The sequence below is a fragment of the Mustela lutreola genome, chromosome X (assembly GCF_030435805.1).
Source record: "Mustela lutreola isolate mMusLut2 chromosome X, mMusLut2.pri, whole genome shotgun sequence".
NCBI lineage: Eukaryota > Metazoa > Chordata > Mammalia > Carnivora > Mustelidae > Mustela > Mustela lutreola.
In genome coordinates this window covers 47481400-47504142 of record NC_081308.1, presented here as the reverse complement: position 1 = coordinate 47504142, position 22743 = coordinate 47481400, and the positions used below count along the sequence as shown (strand labels likewise).

The following is a 22743-nucleotide window of genomic DNA, read 5'->3' as shown; positions in this document are numbered from 1 at the left end:
ATAGTCAGTAATATTGTTACAGTAATGTAATGGGGGAGAGGGTAGCTATCTATACTTGTGGTGAACATAGCATAATGTATAAAGTTGTTAAATTACCAAGATGTATACCTGAAACTAATGTAGCATTTTGTATCAACTATACTCAATAAAAAATGGGGGGGGGGGGAATACTATTGATTTTTATAAGTTGGTTTGGTACCTGGCCTCCTCACAAACTTTTTTTTAAATTCTAATATGTCTGTTGAATCTATTGGTTTTATTTATTCTTTTCTGATCCTTATACAGCTTACTTCTTTTGCTCCCATTATAGTATTGACCATGACTTCCAGTTCTATGTTAAACAGTAGTGGGTGAGAGTAAGTATCTAGTCTTAGTATCTAAGTCTTATCCTCAGTATTTAGACTTATCCTCAGTCTTGAAGGAAATGCATCTTGAAGGAAATGCAGTCTTGAAGGAAATGTATAAAATATGGTGTAATGTTTTGGTATGTAACCTTCACCAAGTTAAATTTGCCTTCTGTGGTGCCTGGCTGTCTCAGTTGGTAGACCATGTGACTTGATCTTAGGGTCATGAGTTCAAGCCCCAAGTTGGGCACAGAGTTTACTTAAAGGAAAAAAAAAAAGAAATTTGATTTCTATTCCCTGTTTTTAATCATAAGTGGGAATGTAACATACTTATTCTACATTAATTGAGATAATCACATGAGTATTCTCCTTTAGTCTGTTAATGTGGCAAACTACATTGATAGATTTTCTGAGGTTGAATGAATTCTCTTTACATTCTTGGAATAAACTCGGTCAATGTATATGATGTATTATATAACATAATGTTCAATGCAATTAGCTAATATTTTATTTAGGATCTGTGCATCTATATTCATAATTGAAATGAGCCTATAATTTTCTTTTATTATCCCTGTCTAGTTTTAGACTCAAAGTTTGAAGATTGTACTAAACTAATAAAATGAGCTGGGCAGCTTTCTCTCCTTTTCTATTTTCTCTCCTTTTCTATTTTCTGGAATAACTTGTATAAAAAGAAAAGTAACTATTCCTTAGGAGTCTGGCACAATACACCTGTAAACTTATCTGGGCCTGGATTTGGGGGGAAAGGGATGATGTCCTTGCATACCATTTCAGTTTCATTAATACTTAGTGGTCTATTCAAGTTATTTACTTCTTGCTGTTCCATTTTTGTCATTTTTTATTTTTCTAAGAATAAAAGTTTATCGACATTTTCTAGTTATTTCTGTCAAGTTCCTAATAGTCAGGTTTCTGGCTTGACTGCCTAGTGCCTTCATAGACAGGGGGGCACTGAAGGAGTAGCATGTCTATCATTTGGGGCCAGAGGAAGTTTGGCTACCTTTGTACTTCCAGCAAAGCAAAGATTTGTGTGATTCTCTGTTGCTTTGGAAATTCGTGATTGTATATGAATGTGTGCACTTTTGTAAGTGTGTATGTTTACACATGATGCTCTAGTGTGTTTCTATTTATATGAAAATAGACCAAAAGAAAACAATTTTTCAAACGAAATTAGCAATGATTCTATGTGTAGCTATTTTTCTGTGTTTATTTGTATGTGTCCCTGAGCTGTGAAGGGGTAATTCCATGGGTCTCTCAGTGTCTCTGTGTATGTCTGCATCTCTGCCAGTGTTGATTCATTCTGTGTGTTTTTCAATGTCTCAGAGTATCTGCAGCTATGAGGGTTCGTGATTCTATGTACATCTTTATGTCTCTGCAAAAGTCTCTGTCTCTAAATGTGCGTGGGGGGGGGGGGGAGATTCTGTACGCATCTCTGTGTTTCACTGTAGAAGTATATGCATGGAGTGCACATGCTACGTGGCAAGTTCAGACTCTCCAAGTCTGGAAGAAACATTACAACAGGAAATGCTCTGGATTCCAGCTTCCGGATGGAATTTCACTCAGAAAAATACCCCTTCCTAGTCCTCCCAATAACTGCAGCATTCTTTGTCTTTTTTCAAGAGGCTGGGTTGAAGGGGTTTATGCTAACCTTGACCTCAAAGGCCTTGTCTTTCAGGAGGATTTGGCAGAGCCATGAAATTCCACACCCTGCCACTTGCCTCTTGCCAGGCCTACTTCTTCCTCCTAAAGCCTTTTATAGTTCCACGTTATCTACCAGACCAATTCTGATCCAAACTGTCCAGAGAGGCTTGGGAAAAACACAAGGAGATGAGGAGGGAAAAAAGAGTAAGATTTTTTGGAGTAAATATATAAATAAAGATTAGATTTGAGAGGAGAAGAACAGTTAAAGAAATGATAACAGGAGATAAAGAGACAGAGACAAAGAAATAGGGCCTGACAGGTAGGAGTAAATAGTCAGAAATAGAGATAAATAAGTAAGAATGGGGACAGAGAGATGGAGTGGGCAGGGTGGAAAAAGGGACAAATGGGGCAGGAATGTAGGGAGAGAGAGAGATGAGGTCAGAGAGGCAGCTACATAAAAGTTGAGGACTGAGAGGAACACAGAGATGATAACAGCCAGGTATATGGGAAGGGGATGTTTGGATTAGATAAACAAAGACAGAAAGAGATAGGGATAAAGATGAATAGAGGTTGATGATGTAGCAGTTGACATTTTTTGAGAATTTGTTATGTTTGTTATGTTTGAGGCATGGCCCTACAAACTGTGCATGTGTTAGTTTATTTAATGCTCACAGTAATGCCATGAAGCAGGTACCCTATTTCACAGATGAGGACACTGAGGCACAGCAAGTCAGAGGCATAACTAAGATTTGAATCCAAACAATCTAGCACCAGTGACAGTATTCCTGACTATTCTGTCAGTGATGAAGAGAGACAGAGGAACGGGAAGCTGGGGACAAGAATGCAAACAGAAACAGATAAAATTCACATAGGGACAGAGAGATGGAGAAAAGAGATAGGCAAATGAGGAGAGCAACCCAATAAGAGAGATGGTAAGAGATAGAAAAGGGGTGATAGAGAGATGAGGAGAGAGTCATATAGGGAAACAATGGCAAAAAGACCAACATAGAGGGGTAAGAGAGACAGAGACAAAGAGTATGTTATGGGGAGGAGGGGAGATGAAAGAATGGAACATAAAGGTGAGAATAGAGAGAGATAGGTGAGGAAGAGAGACAGATGAATGCAGCAGTACAAACAGGAAGAGGAGAACTGGGAAACAACCAGAGAGAAGTAGGGACAGAGTAATGGAGACAGAAAGGCAGACAGTAAAGAGGCCAAGGAGACAAAGGAAACTGAAAGAGAAATAGGAAAGACAGAAGTTCTGGAACACACAGAAATTCAGAAACAGATGAGGTAGAGCAATGTGGCATTATAAACACAGAGACTCAGACCAAGCTGAGAACTATAAGTTAGATAAGAACAGGATAGAGACAAGGCAATCCTCAACATACACAATATTAAAAAAAAAAAAAAAAAAAGGAGCAAGAAGAGGAGAGAGATGGAAAGAGAATAGGAGAAACAGGAACGAGAAACCACCAGAGAGATGTAAACAGAGAGACAAGAGAAAGCAAAATGTAGACAGAGATAGGGGTATCTGAGAGGTGGCCAACAGTGATGCTGAACTTGGGGAGACAGTAAAAAATAAGAAAGAAATAGATACAAAGATAAAGTCATCTTGATCCAACAACTTACAAGTCTCTTGGATATATCAGGGCTGGCACTGGGCACTATGGTGCCCACTAGACTATGAGCTTAGGAAGGCAAGGCCTGGTCTTTGTTATTCACTACTGTATCTTCTACCCACAATATAGTCCCACTCATAGCGGGGACTAGTGTTTTTTAAGCATTAGGTCCCAGAGAAAATGTACATGCATTGCATGGATTTTGTCATTGAATCCTTACAACTCTGATGTAGTAGGTATTATTACAGATGGGGAACTGAGACTCAGAGTGTTGAGTAACTTGACCAAGGTCACACAGAGGAACTAGGAGTGAAGCCCAAGACAGGTCCAATGGCAAAAGTATTTCAGGAGCCAAGGATGAAGATGAATCTTTCCCTGACCATGCACTTGAAGTACAAATAAATTCTAGTCTGCATGGTTTCAAGGTCTACACATTTGACCATCATGACACACACATGCTTCAGCGAAGACTTGCTGACACTGATGGAAGCCTGCTGAGCCAAGGTGCACATGTCCTGACTCCTCCCCCTCTGTAGCTCCCTCTATCCAGTGAAGAAGACTAACCTGACTAGCTCAGAGAAACTTGAAAAAGTCCTGTGAGTGGCAGTAATAAACTGTGGAAGAACCCCAGCCTGGGGCAATCAGAGAATGCTTCCTGGAGGAGGAGGTAGTTCAAAGAGGCCAGAGGCAGATTTACACAGAAGTCAGTGAAGGTTCAGGACCCCTTATTTGCACAGGTCCCTTCTAAGGCCCTGCTTAACAATCAGTGAAAAATCAAAGAGTACTAAGGATTTGTTACTCTGCAAGAGAACTGAAATGCCCTAAATCTTACAGCTCATACCTAAACTATCAGTAGTAGTTTATTTCTATCGACCATAGTTTATAGTTAAACTACGACAGTAGTTTATTTCTATCTAAATTTATTAGTTTATTTCTATCCACCACACTATTAAGAAAGCCTAATATTTTTATTCTTTCTGTAGAAAATGGCCTTACCTCATGCTTCAATGACAAAATAGGAGCGATAGAACATCAGGAATGGTTACTAGGCCCTTATCTTCCCACTGCCATCTCTCTAAACCTCCCAGTAACTGTGTTCATTCTTGTCTTATACCTACGAGCTATAATGAGGGGCCTGAAGACCTCTCCCCCTTTTGCCTCAGATCCCCCTCCTTTCCCTTTCTCTTCTGCATTTTTATCCTCTCCCTCTCTACTGGACCATTCCCAACAGCAAACAAGCACAGTCTAGTATCTCCTATCTTTTAAAAAAATATTCTTTGACCCTCCTCCTACCATCACCTTATCTGTCTGGGCTCTGTTCCCATTCACAGCCAAGTTTCTCAGTGGAATTGCCTATACACCTAGCTCTAATTCAGTGGGGGTGAGGGTGGTGCTCTGTTCCCTCTGATCTCAGGGACGGTCCTGTAACAAACTACACTCTCACCAGCACTCTACACAATTATTTCTGTTTGTTAAATTATTTTATTTTTCATTACATACATTATATATTTTAGAATCTACATATATAGACAGCTTGAATAAATAATAAATATCTGTGTACCCATCACCTAGCTTGAAAACCAGATCATTTTCAATGACAAAACCCCCTGGGTAACCCTCCCCAGTCACATTTCTTTCTCTTCCCTGAGGTAACCACTGTTCTGAATTTTTCATTTTTCATTCTTTGCTTTTCTGTATAGTTTTATAACATACAACTGTATCCATATATTGCATAATTTTTCATGTTTTTCATGTTATATAAACATATTCTTCTATGACTCTTTTGAATCAGCATTAGGTTTTCTTAATTTCATCCATGTTGATATGTGTAGCTAGAGTCCATTCATTTTTCATTTCTTTATATTAGTCCATCATATAAATATATCTGAATTTATTCATTCCATGCTCATTTCCATTTCTTGCTATCACTAACAGGCTTTGGTGATATACAGGCTTTTCTTGTAGGATTTCTCTAAGGAAGCAATGCTCATATATTTTTTTTTAATCTCAGGACTTCCTTTATATTCTAAAAAATCACTGCAAGATAAATAAATCTTTTTAAAAGGTGGGGGGAGGATGGAGCCTGGGTGACTCAGTAGATTAAGCACCTGACTCTTGATTTTGGCTCAGGTCATGATCCATGATCATGAGATTGAGGCCCCACCCCATACATGGGCCCTGAGTCTGCTTGAGGTTCTCTCTCTCCCTCCCTCCCTCTCTCTCTCTCTTTCTCTCTCTGCTCCTCCCCACACACTTGCACAGTCTCTCTCTCAAATAAATAAATAACCTTTTTTTAAAAAAATCACTGCAGGACCTCAAAGAGCTTTCTTTCACAAAATGTAGTATCAGTTGAGACTTGCTGCATTAGAAATTAAAACTACAAAAGTTTCACTATATTAAATTTTAAATAACAACAATAAATCCATCTTTTCAAATAAATAACATATTTTATGAAAAATAACTATTTTCCAAAACAAAAATAGTTCAGTGAAAAGAGTGGCATTGTTTTATGTTTATTGCACATCTCTTTATGTTATGGCTTAATAGAAGACAGCTGGATTCTCATATCTGGTCTGAATTCAATATGTTGTGTTATCTAGAAAACTCCACTCTACAATCTTGAGAGAATGAGAGTAAAAGAAGCAAATAACACCTTACTAGCATTATGGTTTTGGCTCCCTGGCCCCCACCTCTGCCCCCAAGATAACCCAGACCACACAGGGAAAACCACTGCTCTAGGATATATACCTAAAAAGTCCGGGTCATAGAGTATGTGCATCACTGAGCTTTACTAGAAAACATCCAGCTTCTTCTAGAGTGGTTGTATCAATTTACACTCTTACCAATGGTGTAGCCATTCCCTCTTCATCCATTCTGGTGTTCACCCCTACCACTCCATCAAAACTGCTATCAAGGTCACTTCCAATATCCAAGTTGCCATATTCAATGGACCCTTATCAACCTTCAACTTAGTTGACTTCTCAGTACTCTTTTTAAAAATCTCCAACACAACCTAGTAATGTCCCCATCTCTTTATCTCTTCCTCGGGCTCCTTGCCATCTCCTGCTCCTTTTCCCAATATCTAAAGTTGAAGTTCCTTGGAGCTCAGTCAAGGATTATCCTCCTTTCTCTTTTCTCTTTCACACTGACCTCTTCTCTCGTGGCTTTTAATACCATCTCTATAGTGACAACTCTGATTTATATCTGAAACTCAAACCTCTCCCTTGGGATGTATATACCATTACCTGCTTCGGCCTCTCCACTTGATTATCTTAAGGGAGTGTAGAATTCAACCCTTGGTCTTCCCCCTGAAAACCTGTTCCTCTTTCTGTCTTCCTCATCTCAATGAATGACCTAGCCCACATCAGATCCATGGAAGGCATCAAAGATGCCTTCTTCTCCCTCCCTTCCTCAAGCCACCACACCAACCCCTTTCAGTTCTAAATATCTCCCAAATCTATCTACATCTCTCCATCTCCACAGCCACCACGTTAGTCCACTTGCCATTATCTCTGATTGCAGTAGGTTTCTAATCTTGCCCACCTCCAATCCAATCCACAGCAGCCAGAGTACTTCTTTTAAATCATACCACTTCAATCCCAAATTTAAAACTTTTCAATGTAGGGTATTTTAGCATTTGAGAGATGTGAATTATCTACAAAAAAGTTACTATTTCATCATTGCCCATGGTATGTGCTCAAAAGGACATTCATCAAATGAGCAGAGATCTGAAGAACAAATAAAGTAGAATTGGGGAAATGTGGGATTTTATACAGAAGCAACAGCATATACAAAGACTCAGAGGCTAGAAAGACTAAAGAATGGTCAAAGACTTTCAACTTAGCCTTAAGAATGAAGTCTGGAAAGGTAGGCAGGCATCAAATAAATCATCAAGGGTGTGGCTTAATCTTCCTTGTTGAAGAAGGTAGGCTTCCTTTTGAGCCAGTGGGGAATCATTGAAGGTTTCTAAACAGGACAGTGATAGGAGTTGGTTTACCTTTTGAAAAGATCACACTGCCTACAGTGTAGAGAAAGGATTCCAGGGAGCAAGACTGAAACGGGGAGACCATGACAGTATTGCAGTTTAGACATGGTGCTGACTAGGGTTGTGTCAGCAGAGATGAAGAGACTGCATAAATAAATCTGGAAGATATTTGGGAAGTAAAAATGACAAGATTTGGTGATTGCACGGGCGTGGAGGAGAGAGAAGAGTCAGGGGTATAACTCAGGTTTCTGCTTTGACTAGAGTCATTCACAAAAGTAATATACAAAGAAAGACAAACAGGTTGGGAGTAGGATGCCTTGAGGTGACAAAAAACTGAGGTTTTAGGTGTTTCTGGAGTGCTCAGATAGAGCTGTCTAATAACCAGTTGAATGTGTCAGTCAGGAGAAATATCTGGAATTGAGGTATCAGTTTGGGAGTCATCAGCAAAGAGATGATAATTGAAGCCACAGGAGCAAATGTAATAATTGAAGGAAAGAGCACAGAGAGAGGAGAGAAGAGAGCTCAGGCCAAATCCCAAGGAGCACCACAATTTAAGGGTTGGACAAGGAAGAGCCTGGAAAGTAAAGAGGAATTTGAACAAGGCAGTAGAAGAAAAATGTGAGTGTGGTGTCATGGAAGTGGTTTAAGGAGGAAGGAGTGGTCACAAGTGCCAGATACTACCAAGAAGTCAAGTAGGATAACCTCTGAAAAGATTGTATTAGATTTTGTGAGGTAGGCTGTGGCAGACCTTGATGAGAGAGCACTATTAGGCAAGTAGTGGAGGCAGATTGGAGTGGGTTGAAAGATAAGTGGGAAGTGGGAAAATGAAGAGAGTTAAGTTTAGGCAAGTCTTTTGAGAAGCTTATGGAGAGGATAAGGTGGTGGTTGGAGAGGAAGAATTTCCAGCAATTGTTTACATGTTTTCCGATGGAAGAGACCCACATGAATATGTTTAGATGATGATGGGCAGAAGCAAGGACTCTGTAGGTTTGATAGCAAGAAGTCCAGAATTTACTTTCAGTGACTTCTGTTTACTCTGTGAAATAGGAGGTCGGGTCATCTGCTGAGGCTTGGGGGCAAATGGAAAAGCTGTGGGTTTGAGGAGAAGGGAAGTTTGAAAGGGCCACTGTGGAGCATGGGGGGGGAAGAGCAGCCAAGGGACACAGTAGAGCTGTAGATCAGTACTGAGGACCTCATAGATGCTGGGGACCATGAGTCTATAGTGGCACGAATCTGTGAGACTGAATAGTTTTCTCCAGCAGTGTTTAGCTGCCTTTGCACAGGCATGGAAAAAGCGGACAGTCGGACTGATCCAAGGTTGGGATACTGCCAGGCAGATGCAACAATTCTGAAAACTGAGGCTTTTGGCTAAAGAGTAGGCAAATTAAGGACCATAAGGTCTGGTCTGAGCGGAGTGAAGTGTATCAAAGACAAGTCCTCTATGAGCCAACCACTAGGGAGATTCTGGAACCTGTGGAAAGGTTTCTGGTAAAGAGACTGAAGGACGAGCAGACAGAGGAAAACCTGGGAAAGGAACAGAAAGACAGATCAGGGGTTTGAGCCCAGAGACTAGCCTGTGTGGGACCACGGACGGATGGGGAACGAAAGCTGAGGGGAATGTTTAGGGGGAGGCGGACCTTTGAGGGCGGTCACAGGGAGAAGCGAGGCGGGTCCGAGTTAGGGGGCGGAGCCAGGAGCGAATCCCGGGCGAGGGGGCGGGGCTGGGGTAACTGGGTCCCAGCGCCGCTGTGGCTGCGGCTGCCTCACCGAAGGCTCCCGCCTCCCCATCCCCCTTCTCCGTCTCCTTCCTGCCCGCCGCCGTGGAGACCTAGGCCGAAGCTGTTACCCTGCCCCCGCGGCTGAAGCATCGTCCAGAGGGATTGGCTGAGGGCGAGCCCCGCAGCCCAAGCGCGCGACGCACACGCGCGCCCCCAGCCAGCGCCATCCTCTCCTCCCTCCCTCCCCTGCCCTGCCCTCCCTTCCCCTCCCCTCCGCCCGCCAGCCTCCGCTGCGGCGGGAGGAAGAACCCTTTCCGACCAGTCAGAAGAGCCCAGATCGATTCCCATTTGGGGAGAAAGAGACCCCGCACACCGAACAGACCGACCGCTCGCCCCGGAGCCACGGAAGTGGCTTGCGTCTTAAGAGAGAGCCCGCGCCGAGCGCAGCCCCCCGACCTCACCCAGCCGCTGCCGCATAGACAGCGCTCCTCAGCGGGCCCCGGGCCCCGCCGAGCCCAATCCCTGCGCAGGGCCCGGGCCGGCGATGCCTGGCACGGCAGCGGCGGTGGCCGCGGCTGCTGCTGGTACTGCCACTGCTGCCACAGCTGCTGGCCCGGGCCCGGGCCGGGGGCTTGAATCTCCGCAGTGGGGCTGAGCCCGCAGCCCCGCCCCCCGAGCCTGAGGCCGTTGCTCCGCCGGGCGCCGGGCCTCCTCCGCCCGCGCCTCCGCCCCAGGAGCTGGAGCCAAGCGGGGAGTCCGGGCCCCGCGCCCAGGCCCGGACCATGCATGGCCACCGAGCCCAGGGGGGCGCCGGGCCTTCTGAGACCGAACACCCAACCACGAACGCCCCCGGCGCCGCTCCTCCGGTCAGTGTCGACACGGATCCTGGAGCCTCCGAGCCCGGACTGCCGGTGCTTAGGGGCTCAGGCTCCGCTCTCGGCGGCCCCCTGGATCCCCAGTGTGCCGGACCCTCAGACGCCAGCCTGGGCGCTGCTCCAGGCCCCCGGGTCTTACCCTGCGGCCCCAGTCCACAGCACCACCGGGCCCTGCGCTTCTCCTACCACCTGGAGGGCTCACAGCCCCGGCCTGGTGAGTGATCGAGAGAGCATGGGAGCCCGAGCCATGGGCCTGGTACTGGGAGCAGGTTCTTGTTCTCGGGCCCTTTAAGCCCCGCCTCGGAGCCGGCCCGCTCACCCTGGCCCTTCGAGTCTTCTCAACCCCCACCCCCTTCTCTCGCTCCTCTTCCGTCCAGTCCTTTCTGCCTCTGTCCGCGGTCCCCTCTCTCTGTCCCTTTGCCCCCTCAATCCTCCCCACCCCCTTCTTATCTATCTGCTGAGACTAATGGGAGAGGGAGCACTCAAAGAAAAACGGTCAGAATTGCAAGGCAGTAAGGGGAATTTGGTAGGGGGAACGGAGTTTAGGAAAATAGGAGAAAAGGAGTCTCCCATTTGCTAAGCGCCTACATTGTGCCAGGCACTGGACTGGGTGCTTTATATGGGCTCTCATTTCATCTTCAGGAACCTCCTGTGAAGTACCATTAGCCCTATTTTGTAGGGTAGGAAACCGAAGCCCAGAGAAGTTGAGTAACTTGCCCAAGGTCCCATAGCTAGAATAGAGCCAGGATTCAAAACCAGATGTATTTGAGTCCAAAATCTGTGGTCTTTCTCTTTCCCCAAACTGAGGCTGGAGACCATGAAAGTAATGCCAAGCCTTCTGCTTATGTGATTTTCTCCTCTACTGTTCAGCAGCTCTGGAGTATGAGTGGAAAAAAAAAAAAAAAAGAGGGATGGTGGATTGATCCAAGGTTGGGGTTTTGCCAGGGTGTGTGTGGCAGGAGGACAAGGGAAGAAGGGAGTAGAAGGTGCTGATGAACAAGATAGGTGGAGGAGGTGAACCTTGGGGATCAAGCGGGAGGAGAGGGCTGGAAGGGCTGATAGGTAGGGAGAGAGCAGAGGGGGTTGGGGGCAGCAGCCAGTTGTAGTAGGGCTGTAGATGGGTGGGGCTGCAAGGATGGTTGTGAAAAGAAATCAGGATGCTTGAACTTGGATTTGCAGAGGCGGAGCCACTCTAGGTCGGGCTGGGGCTACAGACTACTGCCTGGAGACGCATTTGCACTGCACAGACTTGAGTGTCTGAGGCGTCCAGCAGGGCCACCCCCATCTGGGGACATCCCATGTGGACCTGGGCCCAGGAGCCACAGAGAACGAGCAGTGTATTTCTGGTCTGCCTTCCACTGGGCAACACTGACAGAGCTGTTGAGCCCCTGGGACCCCCCACCCCCAACACACAGGGCTCACATCCCCAAGCTCCATAGGGACTGTGGTCCAGCACAGTTAGCAGTAAATGAAACATAAAGCACTGGCAAGATGTACCCCTTACTGCTTTTGTGACCTTGGGCTAGTCATGGAACCTCTGGGAGTTTCCAGGGGCTCCCTCAGTGTGGGCTGGAGATATCCAGTTGACAAGAGGCCTTTAACACCCTGCCCTGCATGTTGCTCCTGCTGGCTTTCCAAACACCGCTTGACAGACACTGTGTGGAGCAGGCTACTTGCCTGCCCTACTGTAGCACCTTCTTTCAAGTCCCAAAACATGCCACAATGACTCCCGCCTCAGGGTCTTTGCATCTGCTTTTCCCTCTGCCTGGCAGCTCTTCCCCCGTGCCCTACCTGGCTTATTCCTCATCTTTCAGGTCTCAGCTCAGATGTCACCTCCTCCAAGAGACCTTCCCTGACCACTTTGGTAGGGGGGAGGGGAGGACAATTGTGAGTCTCCGTCACAGCTTCCATCCTTGCCCTTAGTACAGTCTGAAATTATCTTATTGTATGTGTCCACTTGCTTACTGCCCATCTTTCTCCACTAGAATGTGAACTCTTTGAGGGCAAGGGGATTGTATCTGTTTTGTTCAGTCTTGTGTCCCCCCAGTGAGTAGAGCAGTGCCTAGCATATAGTAGGTGCTTAATAAATCCTCACTGGACAAATGCCTGAACAGATATTAAGGGAACACATAGTAGGCCCTCAGTAACTATTGTCTAAGAGAAGGATAGCAGAATTCCTGCCCTCCAGATGCTCTTGGTCTGAGTCAGTAACTGAGTGGTGTCTTGACCCTTGGTCTCTAGCCTCTGATTGATACTGCCACTGCTCCCACCTCACAGTGGTGATTCCGAGTTGTCTTCCCACTCCACCAAACCTGACAAATTACCAATCACAATACCCATCCTGAACTACTCCCTTCCTCCCCAAAAGAGCAAAACAAAGTTTCCAGGATTCTTTTTGGCAATCAAGTCCCTGTGTCTGTAATTGGTGGCTGTCTTTTATATATAAATATAAATGGCTGATATAGATAGATGATAGATGGATAGATAGATAGATAGATAGATTCTCCAAATGGGGATTAGGAGTAAGAAGAGTGTTAGGGAAGGACCTGGCTTCCCAACCAACCATTCCTAGCTGACTCACTGTGTGACCCAGGTTGAGTGACTTCCCTTCTCTGAGCCTTGATTTCCTCATCTAGAGAATGCCTTGAGGAGTCTATGAGATACTGGTGAGAAGCCTGCAGAATAAAATTAATTTTTTTAAAAAATAAGGGGAAAACCTTCTGAAGAGGAGGCGGAGGAATTACTCAGGCCCTGGCAAAGCAGGCGCTGGGCCATGTGATTCACAGCAGCATGGCGTGTGAGAGGCCTGCCTCCCCCACTGCCCAGCTGGCCCAGGTTTAGGCACAAGTGACTTGCTTCTCTCTCCACAGAACTCGCCTATAATTGGCCCAAAGAGGGCAGGGTTGGTGGTTGCAGGGTGTGTATCTGTGTGTGAGAGAGAGAAAGAGAAACAGACAGACAGAAAGAGAGAGAGTTCTCTCAATTAAAGGGTTGAAACATTTTAGTCCACATGCTAAGATTTCTGTGTGCCTGCCGACTTCCTCCTTTAGACTGCTGAGGCTTGTATTGAATCACCACCCTTAGGGACCAGTGGCCGAACCTGGTTGGGGGGTGCTTAAAAATAATACAGTTGATGCTTGAACAATGGGGGAGTTAGGATTATGAGCCCCCATGCCCCTACTTGCACAGTCAAAAATCTGTGTATAACTTTTGACTCCCAAAAACATAACTACCTAATAGCCTACCTTTGACCAGAATTCTTACCAATAACATAAACAGTCAAATAACAAATCATTTTCTATATGTACTATATACTTAATTCTTTTAAAGTAAGCTAGAGAAAAGAAAATGTTATCAAGAAATCATAAGGAAGAGAAGGGGCGCCTGGGTAGGCTCAGTCGGTTAAGCATCTGACTCTTGATTTTAGCTCAGGTCATGATCTCAGGGTGGTGAGATTGAGCCCCATATTGGGCTCTGTGCTCAGTACAGAGTCTGCTTGGGATTCTCTCTCTCCCTCTGGCCCTCCTCTGACTTGCACACACACTCTCCCCTTCTCTGTGTGTCTTTAAAATAAATAAATAAACCTTTAAAAAAGAAAAAAAAATCATAAGAAGAAATATATTTATGGTACTATACTATATTTATTGAAAAAAATCCACATATAAGTGGGCCTGTGCAGTTCATACTATGTTGTTCAAGGGTCCACTGTAGTTATATCTTATCCATGTGAAAAACCTTCAATTTCTTCAAAGTACTTTCTCTTTACCTGATTTCTGCTAGGGGGAGAGGGCAATTGTTTTTACACCAATTTTCCAGGTTATTTAAACCTGGAAAGATGCCAGAGAGGGCTTTCAGAGAGTCAGAATGGAGTCCCCAGCCTAGGTTTGCTCATAGAGATATGGGGGAAACCTACCCTATTCCTCAGTTTTGAGGCCTAGAATATCCTTCTGGATGCTAGGTGGGGGTAGCTTGGGGCCTGTCTCAGTCAAAATAGTTGCATCTAATGTAAGAGTCTGTTCGTGGGCAGTGGGAGAACTAAGGCAATTGAGGGGGGCCGCAATAGGGATGACTCCCCTCTAATTTGGAGCCTAGGACATCATCAGAGACTCCAAGAGTTAGAACGGGAGCCAGAAAGGGCCCTGGACACCATCTAGTTCTGGATTTCCCAAACTGGGTGAACATCAGAATCCCCCCTTGACTCTGAAAAAATAAATGTGATTCCCAGACTCCACCTCAGAGCTCCAGAATCTTGGGGTTGCAATCCAAGAATCTATTTTTAAAGCTTCCCAGGTGATTCTGATGCACAGCCTAGAGTGGGAACTGATTTTTAGCTGGGGTAGTGGAGGCTCAGAGAGGCAGCTTATTCATGGTCCTATGGTGAATCAACATGATTAGAGCCAGGAAGATGTATAGGCCTCCCTTCTGAGGCCCTTTCCTTAGGACCTTATGTGGGCCTACCTCCTTTCCTCCCAACCCCAAAGGAAAGCAGGGGATCTAAGCTAAAGGGAATGAATCAACCCCTCACTCACATATGCACAAACACCAGCTGCCTCAGTTTACCATCTATGCCTAACTCTAGTGAGTGGCTGCCATTTGGCATTTCAAGTTGGAAAGCAGTTGCAGTTCTGGGACTCTGGGCAGGAGAAGCCCTAGCATCAGCAGCACCCACCACAGGGCCTGGCCCAAAGCGAGGGCTCTAAAGGGTGTCAGCAAGGTTTGTAGAGCTAAGAGGAACATGGAGGGCAGATCAGGTAAGAATCTCAGTGGGAGCAAGAGTACTGAGGCTTGGGGCATGCTGGGAACTGGGAGTGTATTGAGAGGAGTAAGGGATAAGGCTAGGAAAGGAACTTTATCCTGAGGGCCAAGGGGAACTATGGAAGGGTTTATTAAGCAGGGGAATGATGGGCTCAGATGTGGGTGTTTGGGAGATCCCCATAGCTACATGTGGAGAGTGGATGATAGGGATGCAGGATTGGGAGCAGGGAGACAGGCAGGTGGGGATCATAGTCATCCTGGTGACAGGTGATCGTAGCTTGAGTTAGAGTAATGGCAATAGGTAAGGACGATAAGATCTGAGAGACATTTCAGGGCTAACACGGACAGGCCTTGGTGGTGGCTTGGATGTAGATACCAAGGAAGAAGTCCAAGATGAGTTTGGTTTGTTGTCTGAAACCAGCTACAGTGACCAGTGGATGGGTTTGGGGCCATCTACCTGCAAGAGAAAGAGCAGGTTTGAGGGAGGATATTGAGTGTGAAAGCCTTGGGGGACATCCACGTGGAAGTGGCCAGCAGGCGTCTGGGTGTAAGGTTGGAAAGCTCAAAAGAGAGAGGACTGGGCCAGAGGTGTTTGGGAATTCTCACCACCAATGAATACCGTGGATCACAAAATAGCTCATGGGGAGAAGTGTGTAAGGCTCTGGGGGCCAGTCCCATCCCTGAAGACACAGATATTGAGGTCAGCAGAGTCACATTCAGGTGGGTCATTCGTCATGTGCCCAAACTTTACCTTAGAAATGCCTTGGGGAGGGAGGGCAGTGTTTTAAAGCACATTTGTGTAAAGCTGAGACCCATTTCACAGATACCCAGGCTAGTGGCTGTTGCAAAAAGCTGATGCAATACTCCTGAAACACAAATCAGACATGGGCAAAGTAAATTCCTGTGGCTCTCTTGATGTTCTCCCTTTTGAGGGCATCCCGAGAGGTCACAGAAGGAGGTTGCTCATGGAAAGAAGAGGGGGCTCATGACAGGAGGCAGGGGTGGGCTCTGCTGGGGATTTTTGGAGAGCAGCCATTTGAGATTCTGAGGGAGTGTCTGGGAAAAGACCCAGATTTGGTTCAGTCAGCCGGGGCCTTCCAAAGAAACACAACAAAATAAAAAGACTCTGGATAGCTGGGGAAAGGACTTCCCCAGACAGAACTAAAGGAATTGAAGCTTCCAAGGTGCAGGTGGTTGGCATCCCCATTTCTCGGCCCTTTCAGGTGCCTCTGTTCCTGTAGGATGGCCTGGCTGGAGCTACCTGCCTCCTCAAAGGTGAGTGGCAGCTATATCTAAGACAGACTCCAACCATGGCTTTCTGGGGGCCAGTTAGCTAAATGCCTTAGGGAGATGTGGAGCTCGCCAGATCCTGGCTGGCTGGGGCTAGGACCTGTCTGGAATGAGGGCAGGAAGCACAGTCTGCCATTGGCCAGCCCAGCAGAGTTATGTTCCCTCCTCTGGAGAAAGCAGACATCCTTGGAGCACTAAGTCCAGCCTCTCGGGGCTCTAATACCGGTTCCTTGGACTTGGAAGGCACCACATCTCCAAAATGTGCTTCAAAACCGACACAGAGCTGAAGACAAGGATGGAGGACAGTAGCTGAACAAGCCTCAGGGCTCCTGGCTCTGCCACTGGTGCACTGTGCCCCCCGGACCTACTTTCTCAGGACCTTAGTTTCCCCGTTTATAACCCTGGGACCTGATCATCTCATTTGTCTGGCATATAACATTGGTAATAAATATTTGGCAGATAAGGGAAAGTGAACAAACATTTCCTGAAGATGGACTCTGTGCTTGGCCCCGTGCAAGGTGCTTGGTGTGCAACAAGACAAGCATAATCCTTGGGCTCACAGAGCTTCTTCCTAGCAGAGAAGATCTACATGACAAGTGATTCTAAGCACAGATGCTGCAGGAACATATGAGGGGGGGTAAGCAGGGAAAAGAGAACACTTGAGTTGAGACTCCAGAGATGAATGGGAGTCCAGAGGTAAGGCAAAGCGGAAAAGCCATTCAGGCCACGGGAACAACGTGTGTCAGAGCCCCAGGCGGAAGAGAGCACTTTCGAGGAACAGACAAGAAACCATTGTGGCTGGAGGGTGGGGGCGGGGAAGTGTTCTTAAGCTGGGCCTTACTTGTCCCCAAGCTCAAGAGGTTGGAGTTCACCCGGGAGGCAAATGGGAGCCCTTCACAGGGCCGCAGGAATTAAAGCAGACTGTTTGTGAAGCTGGTTGTGGTGTGGAGAATGCCTTGCAGAGAGGATGGGAGGGAAACCAGTTAGGAAGCTGGAGAGTGGGGAAAAGCTTATGGATTCTAAAGCTAAGAAAGTCAGGTCTGCTAGGGCTTGGGGTCTGGCCTGGATGTGTGAGTTGAGGGAGAGGGAGGAGACATGGAGAAAGCCCAGCCTCTGGCTTGGGGTACTGCAGGAATGGATGTGCCACTCTTGGGATGGGGAAGGCAGGAGGAGGAGCCACTGGGGGCTGGATGTGGTTTGGGACGCCAAGAGGCTGAGTGAGCCTGAAAACAGGGGATGGGGTATCCAGGTGGCAGTGCCTAGCTGGCATGTGCTGTGCCCCCCTCGGCCCCAGAGTTAAAGGCAGGAGGGTGAGGGCACAGGTGTGTGGCTGAGGCCCACAGGGAATGGGAGGCTTTTCCCAGTGCTGGCAGCTTTCAGCCCTCTGTGATGCTTTCCTATAGCCCAGGCACAGAAGGGGTTAAGTCACAGAGGGAAGGTACCTGTAGAAAGAAAAGGCGGGACTGGCAAGGGTAGCCCCAGGGAGCTGCAGCTGGCATAGCAGCCCTTCTTGGGCCTGCTAGAAGCACAGCAGCTGTCCACACCACTACCTCTGCCTTCACCTTCACCTTCCCTGCTCCCCTGCCTTAGCATCTTCCCAGTTACCCTAGGCAGGGCCTCCCTGCCTAATGCATTCCAGGTGTTGACACAGCCCCAGGGGCAGCAGGAAGTGGGGCAGGGAAGGTGTGGGTCTCTTACTGCACGTCTCTTAGGGGCTCCAGTCTTCAGGCCTCACAGACTGCTTCTGTTCTCCAGAGAATTCCTTCAGGGATCTTTGGGTCATGAATCTCTGGCAGGGTCAGGCAGTGGTGAGAGGCTCCCTCCACCCCAGCCCAGACCCAGCTCCACCACTTTCTAGCTTCATGTGACCTTGGGCAAGTCTCATCACCTCCCTGAGCCTCAGTTTTAACATCTGTAAAATGGGGTTATCATGCCCACCTCTTAGCGTTGTCTTAAGAATTTGCCACAGGTAACAGAAACCCCATAGAACTCAGCATGACACATGCTGTGTTTGACAAATGGCCCTGGTCTGCCCTTTTTGTTTTTTCCCCCGCTTGCCTCTCTAAGCCTGCATCCCTCACTGTCCCTGTCTCCCTTCTGACTTGCCCTCACCCTTACGGTTTCCCTCTCTAGTTGTCAGCTCTCAGCAGTCTTCTCAGTCTTCCTTCTGGTCTTCTCCCTCCTTGTCTTGGTTTCAGTGCCTCTCTCTTTCTCTTTCTCTCTCTCTCTCTCTCTCTCTCTCTCTCTCTCTCTCTCTGCCTTTTTCCCTCATGATGCCTTCGTGTTACTAACTCTCAAATTTGACCAGGCTTCTGGTGAGAGGGGAAGTGAGATGGCTCAATCTTGGGGTCCTGGGGGTCACACACAGCAGCGATCAGAGGGGTGATCCCCTAGTGGCTTTGTCCTGACAGGAAGGGAAATCCCAGCCAGCGTGGCAGCCCCAGCACTGGGTAATTACTGCCCCATTTCTCCCAGCTGCAGCTCCACTCCCTTCATCCTCTGAAGTCCCCAGCCCCTCCTGGGGGTGGAGCAACCACCCCCATCCTTCTCTGGCCTCAGATCCAGAGACACAGGGAGGAGGTGGCCAGGCCCTTACAGCAATTCAGCAACTGGAAGAGGGATGGGCTGCCTGTGCTCCCATGTGGCTGTGGCGTGTGTGTGTGTGTGTGTGTGTGTGTGTATGTGCATGTGTGCACATGTGCCTGGCTATCTTTGTCCCCAAGGGTCTGTTTTGTGTGTATCTGAATGTTCTTATTTCTATACGTCCGTCTGTATGTTTGAGTGTGTGTCTGTATATATTTGTGTGTGTCTATGTGTATCTTTGGGTCTGTATTTGTTGTATGTTCCTATTTGCCTGCTTGTGTGTCAGCTTGGTTCTGTCTAAGCCCCTGAGAGTTTCTAGATGTTTCTGCACGTGGGTTTCTGTATGTAGGTCTTATGCATACATTTGTGTGTGTGTGTGTGTGTGTGTGTTTCAGTGCCAATGTCTGTCTCTGTATGCCCCCTATGAATTCTGAATCTTGGTTGTGGTTGTGGTTCATGTGGGGGGGGTGCAGGCGTGACTGCCTGTCTTTTGGCCCTCCCTGCTCCCTTCCTCCTGTTTGGGAACATTTTTACAAACTCAGGACTGTGTTCATTGTGCCCTCAAACATGCTCCTCACCTTCCCACCTACTACTCACACCTTTGCTCAATTTTTTCCATTGCCTACAGGACCGTGAACTCAAAAACCACCTCCTTTAGCAAGTCATCCCCACTCCCCCCACCTCAAAATGTGATTTCTTTACCAACTCAGCAAACATTGGCTGAGGATGTGCTCTATGACTCTGGACACAGACATGCTTGGGATCCCGTCCCAGCTCTAACTGTGTATCCACAGACAAGCTATTTTGCTTCTCTGTGTCTTGCTTTTCTTGCCGATAAAATGGAACTAATAGTTTTCAGGGTTATTAGGAGGATGCCATACAGTATTGATACGAAGCCTGATGCTGAGTAGGTGCTTAACAAACAGTTGAACCCCCATACTTTATACCCTCCACTAAAAAGTCTGTCAGTTCCAGAGAGTTTTGAAGGTTCTTGAAATCCCCTGCTCTCTTCAGGCATCTTGCTCAGGGCAAAGTGCAAATTGGACCAAGCAGAACAAAAGGATTCCAGTTCAGGGAACTGCTGACAAGTATTGCATGAGCCTGCTCTGGCTCAGAAAAGATTGGGCCCTAGCAGACGGTGGAAGAAGGGGCTGCCAAGGCTGCCACCTAAAGGCCAGAGCATGTCAGATAGGGCAGGAGGTAAACAACAGAGGTGGAAGGGGCCTTAAGGACCATCTAATTCAGATACCCCAAAGTGGTGGTCCCCAAGCTGAATTTGACTCACAAATAATTGGCCTACTCACTGTTTTCAAAATTAGGGGATTTCACATATAGGTCTGGATTTCTGATTCTCTGGAAATATCAGAAGATCTGAAAACACAGGGCCCTGTGTCTGCAAAGTGACAATTAGGTAGAAGGGAGGAGCTACTATCCGTGCTTCAAGTGAGGCATGCGGTCTCCAATTTACCCCAGTCTCTATCATTCCCTAATGCCTGATAATGTTCCATTTTACAGGAAGGTCCTCACTTTACATGAGGGTACACATTTTACGGAAACATCCTGCACTTTACAGAGGGGGCCTCACTCTACAAAAGACTTCCTCCATTTTACAGAAGAGTAATGTTCGCAAGAAAGTCCTTCAGACAGGTCATCCGTTTTACCAAAAGGTCTTTGTAGAACTCTCCTCGCTTTATAGAATGTCCCTCCATTTTGAAGAAGTCTCCTCCACTTTGTAGAAATTTCTTCCATTTACAGAAGGGGCATTCTTTTTATCAAAAAGACCTCCATTTTGTTGAAAGTTTCTGTATTTTGCAGGAAGACTCTAGGAAACTCTTGGAAGTGGCTCCTACTTTCCAAAAGTGCCTTCACCCTGCAGAAGGTGCCTCTGTTTTTCGGTAGTGTCCTTATGTTCAGAATACCAGTCCACTTAAAGGAAGGAACTTTCAGATCTACCCAAAGGGTTCCTGTAGACAGCTCTCCCGGCACATCTCTCACTTGACAGAGCTTTGTGTTTGAACTTTCAGAGAGAACATCTGTGAGGCCAAGCAAGTCCTGGGCCACTCTGGCTGCAAAGGTGTAGGGCAGCAGGGCTGGACCTCCCATTCAAGGGGAAGGTGGGAAAAGTGAGCAGCTATGGCTTTATCCCCTGCTTTTTTCTCAAACTGAAGGACTCCCCTATCCCCCATCAGAGCTGGCTTTCCAAAAGGCACTTTCTTACTTGTTGTTGTTCCTTCTTCACCACTCCCTCTGTTCCCTTTTTACACCCCACCCCACCCCACCCCCCAGGAATTCCAACTGTCCCTGGGGCCTACCTCTTAGCCTGGAGAGACAGAGATCTGGGGGCTGTGGAGAGAAGCATGCAGTGGGGGGTCTGGAGGCATGAGCACTGGGCGCAGCTTCTGCCCGTTCTAGCATCATAATAGGTCCTCAAAATGAGAAGCACACACATATTCTCCCCCATTTTGCAGATGGGGAAATTGGCGTCCAGAGCTGTGAAACAACTCCCCAGGTCACCATGGAGTTAATGACTGAGGTCCAGTCTGAGGCCCTATTAGCTAACTTGAGATGAAGCCAAGGCTACAACTAGGAGATAGGAGAGGGGGTATTGCTGACCAGGCAAAGGGGATGCTGGGAGCTTAAATTACAGAAAGAGGTGAGGGAGAGGCTGGGTCATTCCAGTGGAAATGGGCAAATGTAGGAGTCTTTATGTTCCAACCGCTAGAGGACAGACCTGCTTTGCCAGGAGCCCCAAAGCAGGTGCTCAGGGCACCTGCCAAGTAGGGGCATGCAGGAATCAGAAACAAGTTTTGGAATGATTTTATCATTTCAGTAACAGTAAGTTGTCATGGGAAGATTCAAAACTCCATTATACTTCTGAACACTTATTTTACAGTTTCGTATGATTTGTGTTTTCAGTGGAGTTTGAATTTCGGGATGGGGTACCATTGTCTTTTCTTTGCCATGCCTCCTCTAGTAGGAATCTTGCCCTGATCTGAGGAGCTGTCGAGGAGAGTGGGGCTGGATTCTGTGTTCCCTCTCTGGCTGGGTTTGCTCGTGTTTCTTGGTGAGTCAATAGCTTTGTGTTAGGTTGCAGCCTGCAGCCTGAGGGTTTATGTACCTGTGTGCATAGTTTCATGTCTTCGCGGATATGTGGTTCTGTTGGCTTTCAAGTTTCACTCACATTGCTGTGTGGGTGGGAGACACTGTGCTCTTTCCCTTCTTTGTTTCATGGACTCCCCAAAATTAGGGGACTGTGATTACTATCTAGTTTTCCGAATAAGGAAACTGAGGTTCAGATAGAGAGGCTTGCCCAGGGTCACACAACTAGTAAGTGAGGGTGTTGGGATTTAACCTGGGTCTCTATGGCTCCCAACCAGCTCTTCCTTTTTAAAAAAAAATAAATAAATAAGAAAAGGAGAAAGTGGGGGAGGCAAAAGGAGAGGAAGAGAGAACCTCAAGCAGTTTCCACGCCCAGTGCAGAGCCCATCACAGGGCTTAATCTCACAACCCTGAGGTCATGACTGGAGCCAAAATCAAGAGTCGGACACCTGACCAACTCAGCCATCCAGGCACCCCCGAACCAGCTCTTACTAAAAAGGTGCCACAACACCTGAACACACACAATCTGGTCAGTGAGCACAGTCATGCCACCCCTCTTTGGGATAGTTTATCACAGGTTCTAAATGATCATCCTTGCTTTTTCTTAATAAATAAGACCAGATTCAAGCTTATCCCTGAAATAATGTCACTGTCATGAGCACTCGGGTGCCCATTACAGGGAAATTGGGTAGAGACCACAGCTTGCCTGAGGCTTAACTGGACGAGAGACTAGGGGGCCCTGGTTGCCAGGTGCCGCCTCAGAGGCCTGGCTTTGCTTCATTGACTCTAAGCCCTCCTTGACTGAGGTTGCTAAAA

General features: G+C 47.0%; 2 protein-coding genes across 3 annotated transcripts in view; one reads left to right on the top strand and one right to left on the bottom strand.

Annotated features, from left to right (window-relative positions):
* Positions 1 to 10493, bottom strand: part of GNL3L (G protein nucleolar 3 like) — a 60198-nt gene extending 49705 nt beyond the window's left edge. For both annotated transcript variants that reach the window (XM_059158336.1, XM_059158339.1), the window contains exon 1: positions 10340 to 10493. The gene's annotated coding sequence lies outside the window, so the exon portion shown is untranslated. The remainder of the gene's footprint in view (positions 1 to 10339) is intronic.
* The window catches only part of FGD1 (FYVE, RhoGEF and PH domain containing 1), a 40955-nt gene continuing 27545 nt past the window's right edge, over positions 9334 to 22743 (top strand). Inside the window, exon 1 of the mRNA XM_059158334.1 lies at positions 9334 to 10414. Coding sequence (XP_059014317.1) covers positions 10108 to 10414 — 307 coding nt within the window. The 5' untranslated portion in view covers positions 9334 to 10107. The remainder of the gene's footprint in view (positions 10415 to 22743) is intronic.